The 8,029-nt window shown below is 35.1% G+C and overlaps 1 protein-coding gene across 4 annotated transcripts in view; it reads left to right on the forward strand.

Annotated features, from left to right (window-relative positions):
* Positions 1-5,146, forward strand: part of LOC104692526 (synaptotagmin binding cytoplasmic RNA interacting protein) — a 27,802-nt gene extending 22,656 nt beyond the window's left edge. For 2 of the 4 annotated variants that reach the window (XM_039567977.1, XM_039567979.1), the window contains exon 12: positions 724-5,146. In XM_039567977.1, coding sequence (XP_039423911.1) covers positions 724-752 — 29 coding nt within the window. In that variant the 3' untranslated portion in view covers positions 753-5,146. The remainder of the gene's footprint in view (positions 1-723) is intronic. The other 2 variants (XM_039567978.1, XM_039567980.1) reach the window with 1 other exon arrangement.
* Positions 5,147-8,029: the final 2,883 nt, after the last annotated feature.

Consider the following 8,029-nt stretch of genomic DNA (forward strand, 5'->3'; position numbering starts at 1 on the left):
TCCATACTCTGTTTAATTAAACTTTGCCCCACTTATTTTCAAGCAGGTGCGCGCGCATTTGTATGTGTGTATATATATCTGAAGTATGCATTAAAGATGATGGATGAGGTTTAGAGCCCTGATATAATATATAGAATTTTTTAGTCTGTTTTCTTCAGTGGTGCTTTTCCGCTAAATGAGTCGTCTTGAAAACTGCCTTGAAAATGGTTCTTAGGTATTTTTTTTCTTCTTCATTTTGGCACTACTATCTTAGATTCTGAATACAGTTGAAAAAAGTAAGGATTGCACCTCAAAGTTGTGATCTTTTTTAAAAATTGTGCTTAAAGCAGTTAGGTCTTTGAAATTCATACTAGATCACAAGTCACATTATGCTTAGACTTGATTCAATTTTCAACATGTTTTCATGATGACTATAACTACCAAGTTTTATATCACTGTTACTGGCAATTTCCTATAATGTAAAGTTGTTTGTGACTCAGTGCGCAAAACCTTAGCTGGTGGTACAAGGTTTAAAGCTTAACTTTTAAAATAATACCAGTTTGTTACAAAGTGGTAAAACACCCATAGTAAAATTCCAAAGTTAGTGGCAATCAGAAGGCAAAATGTTCTTGTCTAGTAGTTTTATTTAAAAATAATTCATTTTGCTAAGATTTTATGTTAACAAATGTACAGACCAGAGTTTAAAATGATTTATCTAATTGATTCCTTTTGTTACCTGGCTAGCAGGGAAAAGGGGTCGAGGCCGGTCCTGACCTGTTACAATGAAGACTGACTTGCTATGTGGGATTACACCAGAAGCTTGCAGTGGAGTAATGGTAAGGATATCAAGCGACCTTAAGTATCTCAGCTGTATAGGAGCATATTCTGTTGCAAAAGACCTTCCTGCGAAGATCATGGATTCAAATACGGGACATTTGAACTAATACTTGGACTTTGAAATGAATTTCTTTAACAGTTTTCTCTGCAGTGCAAGTTATTAAACTAAAGCTACTCTATTTCCCCAACGTGTTCAACAAAATCCTTAACGTCTAGCATGGTATCTTAATAAAGAATAAAGTTGTTCTTTTAAAAAATCTGCTTTAAGTAGATTTTTCCCCCAAGTTTTCTTAGTTAAGGATTCCAAAAGTGGTATTCACAAATTCTTGCATTTAAATTTTTATTGCAGTGGTATAGATGAATACCATCATTGGTATCCTTAAATTTTATTTCTGCTCATGAAGGTTAATCATGATTGTCTATTTAGTAATCACTTACGAATTGTGTTCAGATACAGCAGTTTCAGGTGTAATCATCAGAGCTGGTTAGTCAGGCATTCCAGATAGTGGTTCTTTTCAGAACCTTTTTTAAAGGGTTGGTTAACTACCTCAGTAGCAGAGGATTGAACTATACCCTGTCTGTACTGTACATAGAAAATCTTTGTAGATAAAAGCAAGGCTTGTTTAATATGATATGAGGGTAAGATTATAATATACCAAATGTAACATTCTTAGTTGCCTTTAGTTCCAGAGGCTTTGTAAGACTTCCTCATGACCATCATAACAGGCCTTGCTTTTGTCGTATTTTGTGGCTGAAAAAGCAGCCTTGCTTCTTCAGATATTGTAGTTATTTGGATGTATAATAGTTTAGCAAGATGTTACTTTTGTAAGACATCAGATGTTCAAAAAAAGTGCATCAGCAACTTGTACTAAATACTGCAGTGTCCCTTTATAAAAGGTCAGACTAAAACTGACAACTGTACAGTGAAGCCTGACATTTGGATATTTTGAAGTTTTTCATAAATCATAGAATAGTATATGGCTGTAGTTTAGCTTTTTAGGTAAAAGGTATGTTTTCATTAGTGCATTTCTTATTGCTGATCACTGTAAAAACATGTGGATCAGCTTTCCATTTCTCTTACGCAGATCATGATAACCTGTAGAGTAGAGTAGAGTACAATCATTTGTGCTATGTTTTTAATTTTCTAAAGCACCTTGATGACAGTGAGTGTTCAGTGGTGAAGCATCCTCTATTGAACCACCCTTAAAAAAAGACTAAATAAAACCAGAACCTTGCCAAGTCCAGCTTCATATAGGTAAAAGATAGATAAAATTATGACTTACTTTGGACTTGGCATAAAGAGTTCCCTTAACCCCCTGCACAAAGGGATACTGCAGTTATACTACATACCCATAGGCACCACAATGAAAATTGAAGCTTATACCTAATTAAGGTTTTATACACACCAGTTCCCCCAGTAAATGCAAATTTTAACAAAATTAGACATGTCATATGTTGAAAATGCTCATGGCAAACAATCATTTTGCATTCCTGCAAATAAAATTGTTTTATACTGTAAGCTGGAGGCGAGTGTAACTTATTTTTGTAATAAAGTTTTTATTTTTTTTATGTGTCATTAATATAAATGTGTGTTAGTACAGAGATCTTCTGGTTAAAAACTTAGAATCGCACACATTTCAGTATGTTTACTTGTATTTACATAATTTTTAGAATAGTGGTTGCCAATAGCCTGTATGTTTTCACATTAATTGATTTTTTTTTTTTTTGTTATCTTAATAAACCATTTTAGTATGTTGTATGTCAATTACTGGGATAGCTGGGACATAAAGTGTAATTAAAAAATTGTCAAGTATTCATTGGAATATGTAAATGTGCCTTGCCAGTTTTGAACTTTAAGACAAAGTAAGTGAACGATGATGAAATGAGTAGTCAATGCCTAAGCGACATTTGCTACCAGAGTTTCATATACTGCCCTTGCTAAAGAAAAGAAAATTTCTTCCTCAAATTTGAACGTAAAACTTAACAGTTGCATTAGCTTCTGAATTTTCAAATCTACTTAGAGAAATTAGGCTTATGGAAAGTGGGTTTTTTAATTGTAGCCTTAAGAATAATTTTGAATTTCAATGTAATCCTTGGTGCTGGCATTCCCAGTGCCAAGGAGTTTAAATGCTCCCTTCAAAGAGGTTGCCATGCCTACTGGCACTTTTACTGTCATACGGTTTTATAAGGAACACTGTCAAGATGTGGAAACCAATTCTGAACTTGATATAAAATGAAACACTGGGGGCTGTAGGAGAGGGAAAGTCCTCAGATTTCTTAATCTTGAGATCTCTCCATTGCTGAAAAACTTAAAACACTTGTTGGATCACAAGTGCTAGTGACTAGTTCTTAGTCTGGAAACATGTTGCGGGGGATAATACATTTATGGAATTGTAACAGTAGATGGAAGTGCATAAAAACACTGGAACTAAGGCACTATGTGTGTTGAAATTGCGGATTATATCCCTAATTTCAGCTCTGATAAAAGCATGGGGCATGACTATTAAAAAAAAAAAAAAAAGGCAAAATTGACAGGAAAATTTTTAATGAAACGCAAGCAATGGTGAATGAGCAAAATACCAAGATCCTGACAGTGTTCCCTCTAATTATGAACTCAAGCCATTATAACTTTTACAATTAAATATGATTTGCACTGTTCTGATATTGGTGCAGTTTTTTAGAAAAATTATCAGAAAACTAAATTGCATGTGGTGGTTAATGTTGTGAAAAAAACCCCTAAAATCAAAAAACTGTTATTTTTCAAAGCTTTAAATTTGATTGTTTAAAGAAGAACCATTAAGTGGAAATACTGGTGAGAATGGGCAAGTGCATATATACAACATCAGTTTGGTTGCACTTGGGTGTTGGTAAACTTGAAATGTTCTACAGCAATAATGCATTCCTTAGGGGGTGCTTTGGTGACAAATGAACATGTGACACAGTTCTTTTTGGCATGTTGAAGGCAAGTTTTGACTTAATATAATGTGCTGCCTCTGTTTATTCTCATAGGAGGCTTTCTTTACTAAAACACCTGCAAAGGTGCATAAGTAGTATAGTTCCACATTGGTTTGTAATGTGTTCCTAAATTTGAAGTCTAGTTGAATTTAATAAGAAACCGGAAACTGCTGCTGCTTAACACTTCTGGTTTATAAACACTCCAATACACAGCTTTTTAAATTATACTCTTGTTTTAATACTCATTTTTGTTTGAAAGGTTTCATATAGGACATGCAACTGTACTTTTTTTTCTTTCCAGTTTTTAAAGAGGAGATTTGTTACGACCCAGAACTTAAGTTTGTGTTTTTACTGTTGGAGGAAGGCTGTTACTACAATAAGATACTAAGATCAGTTTCTGAATTTCTGCGTTGTACAACTCTTATGTAAATACTGTCTTAAAATCTCAAATAAGGAATAATAATTCTGTTCTTGTTGGGGATTAGGGGTATGACATAGTCTAAAATAAATGTAGTGTCCTCTGAAGGCAGGATTCCCAACTTCAGGATAGAAATATTATATATGGCTGCAACTTCTTGTTCCCTTGTGCCTTTGATTATTCTTCAGAGGCTTAACTTTCCTGTTCAGCCCAGCAATTATTTCAGTACTTCCATATGTTAGTGAGGGGGGACTTTTTTTTTTTTGAGAAATAGAACTGAAAGGCGACATGGACATAAACACACATAACATTTTCACAAGAGTGTATCTAAATTGATACACTGCACAACATAAAGACTGTTACTCCCTCACATTAGCAAGAATTTAGTGGAAAATGTTAATTGTTTAAAATGAAGTAGTAAGTTTTGGAGTAGGCAACAAGGCAGTGAACTTGACAATGTAGTTTTCAGACAGTTGAAATGGGTAAAGTGCAAGCTTGAATGTGTTCATGCCCTGAAGCTTACGATTCCTAACTTTATGACTATATGGATATGGACTTAATGGACATAAAAGTCTGTCTTTATGGAGTGTCTTGCTGAATTAACTCCAGCACCAGCACATGACATCTCTTGTCTAGGGCTAACTAATTGAATTAGTTGGGCATAGGAAACACCAGATTGTGCTTTGCCATTTGCTCTGTCAGATGAAAATGGGATGTGACAACAGGAGAAGTTGAGCTGAAGATTCCTTGATCCTTAATACAGGTAGTGGAGGGAGATGGAATAAGTTACTGTCACTTTACAGCCATCTAGTACAAATAAACAGTGCTTCCTAGAAGCTCTGATGTTAAAATCTTTCCAAGAGACTGATTTTCACAGTCATCTGGTCACAGTTTGCAAGTGTATATTTACTTATGTTAAAAAATCCATGGGATTAAAGAGTGACTGTTTTGGTGCCCCTTTGCCTTGATTGTTACAAAAGAGATTTGTTGAAAAGTACCACTAGGACTAACTTGTTGGTTTACTGGCAATTTGGAGAGGGGTGATTGTCTCATGTAATTATACCTTTTTATTGCCAATATAGAACTGGTTACTGGTTTTTTCTACAAAACATGTATTTTTAAATGGCCAACTCCTGAGCAGATGCTGCACAGCTGAACTCATCTGGAAACATTGGGTTATGTGGTTTATTTAAAGCTGTCTTCGTGAAAGCTGCTTTAGATGGCCAGGCTTCCAGGTACCTGATAGATCCTTTCTTAAAAAAAAAGAAAAATAAAAGCATCCATGAAGTCTAAAAATCACAGTCATAACATGTAGGTAATAAGTACTTTAATGCAGCTTGAATATTTAAAGTTTGAATCACAAAATACGTTTCAGTTCAGATAAATTGTTCATGAAGTTTGGTGTCTACTCCAAAGCTGGCACTTACATTCAGTCATTTAGGTAAAACTTGGAGTGTCAAAAGTCTAATTCCTGGTAGTCTGAGAATAATTCATTTGGCTGATTAATGGTGACAGTTCCATATCTCTGCACAGTTAGTGTGACAGTATACTTGCTTCGGTCACTAACGTGTAGAAAACACATGGAATCTTACTGCTTGCTTGCTTTGCACTAAGGAAGTTATGAAATGCACTCTTAGTTTTGCTGCACAGCCAGCAGAATAGTCTATGCCATTTGACTGCACAGAAGATAATGGTAAGTAAAAATAGACTTTCTAATACTTAAATGACTTGCAGTACCCAAAATCCAACTTCAGTAGACTGTTAAATTGATTCCTTATCTGCAGTGATTAACCCAGGTTGTGCATTTCAACCCTTAATGTGTCCACTTCAATGCCAAGTGAATGTTGAGTGTAGCCTGACAGTGTTTAACGTTAAATACTTCAGATCTAAAAATGTCTTAAATCCTTCATAGATAATTCAATATCTATTTTTACACTAATGGGTTAGTAGTCATAGTAGTTTAAGGGATTTTACATGAACACAAGTCATCTATTGAAAGCCACAAATGGGATGTATCAGATCCTGAGTTGCTGGTTCCAAGTGTCGTGCTTTCAGTATTGTTCTGCCATCTAAAGTAACAGTTTTCAGATTTTTTTTTTCTTTAGTGGGATGAGGAATGTACCTAATTCTGTCACTCAAAATGGTTATTTAAAAACCATGTTGCGAAGTGTAATGAATTTGGGATTAAAAAGCTTCCTCCTTGAGAATTTAACTAAGATAATTTATAGATGTCCTATTAGTAAATCAAGGCTTTTCTTAAGAAGCAGTGTCAGCATACTTAAAAATGAAGCTGTATTACAAAACACCGGTGAGAACTAGTATAAAATAAACTTTAAGTAATCTTTTCATTATGCAGATGTGTATTACAATTTGAAGGTGATTTTAACATTACAGTATTTGAGATGACAGATAAAAATACCTAGTCCCTGCATCTGGGCAGCCGAAGTGGCTATTAAAGGACTGTTCCTGTTTCAGATTGTGGTCAAAGGCTTCCTTTGGGTATTGCAATGAAATGTTTTTTCTTCTAGTACAAATAGTTGTTCTGACAAGCCAACCTGTTTCCAATCCACAATTCTAAACAGAATTTGAGTTTTGTATGTGTGTTTGATAGTTCTAGCAGAAGACAAACCTTCAGTGACAATCACTGATGTTTCTTTCACCAGGAAGTGACCAGCGTGTAACTGTGTTAGTCTAGTGAAACTGTCCTGTATTTATGTTATCTACAGTTACAGAAGTGCAATCATTTACACTTGCTTTTGAATTAGTGAGATGCTTAAAAGCTACTTTGAAGAAAACCGGCATATATGTTGTTAAAATCTGTCAGAATTTGCAGATGAAGAAATACGATGTGGGTTTCATGCTAAAAGAAGACAAGGCCTGGATATAAAGGGACAGGTGGTCATAACTTCTCTCATTGGAAGATGTGGCAGTACAACAAGGTTTAGGTGGCTACAAGCATTAGCAGTGCCTTGCTCCACTGTGTTCTTGTAATACTAAAACAAACTCTCAGGAGAAAAACTCATTATGGGATTAACTCCAGTGAGATCGATCTTCCAGTTAAGGATATGTAAGGTCTTAAATCCATTGGATTTAGTATGGTGTTTGCAACTTGGGTTTGCATAGAAGTGACCTTACAGTGGGAATGTTATAATAAATGGCAGTTTGCATTTTTGCTTAATGTTACACTAACCTGAAGTTTGGTTTTTGTTCTAAGCCATTCATGTGGCCATGTTTCTATCCAAGAAAATGATCTTAATATTCATATGTCATGAACTGATCAGTAAGTCTTAGACCCTAGTAGTTGTTAATTTGAGCTAGTCGGTCTTTTCTTAGGTTAACTGTTAAAATCAGTACAGGTTTCTACTAGAAAGTAAAGGGTTTTGTTTTCTTAATGGCAGTATCTAAAGGTTCACAGTTTATTGCCTCATGTGTAACATTTCTGAATAGTACTGCTTTCATTGAGAAATGAGTAAAGAAGAGTATACAGATGAATAGTGAAAAAGCCTTGCTAACTAAGCTTTATGGCAGGTGAAGGCTGCCAGTGTGTACTGCACTTGCAATGCATGGAGGTGTACTCGCCATGCAGGTACAGATAGCGTTGACATATATCAGGTAGTGGTAACATCTCAACAAGGTTGCCACAAACTACTTTCAGTGATGGCCTGGGCTAAAGCAGATAATTGGTATTGAAGTGTGCTAAAATGCTTCTATAGTTTTACTGTGAGGCTAGTAAAGAACAACTACGATAATAACAAGTACAGCTGTAGGTAGATGATGATCAACTCCCTTTTTTGTAGTCTCTGGAAGAGCAAGAGACAAGCATGCATAGTGTGTATTACA

This window comes from Corvus cornix, chromosome 3 (assembly GCF_000738735.6).
Source record: "Corvus cornix cornix isolate S_Up_H32 chromosome 3, ASM73873v5, whole genome shotgun sequence".
In the NCBI taxonomy this organism is placed as follows: Eukaryota; Metazoa; Chordata; class Aves; order Passeriformes; family Corvidae; genus Corvus; species Corvus cornix.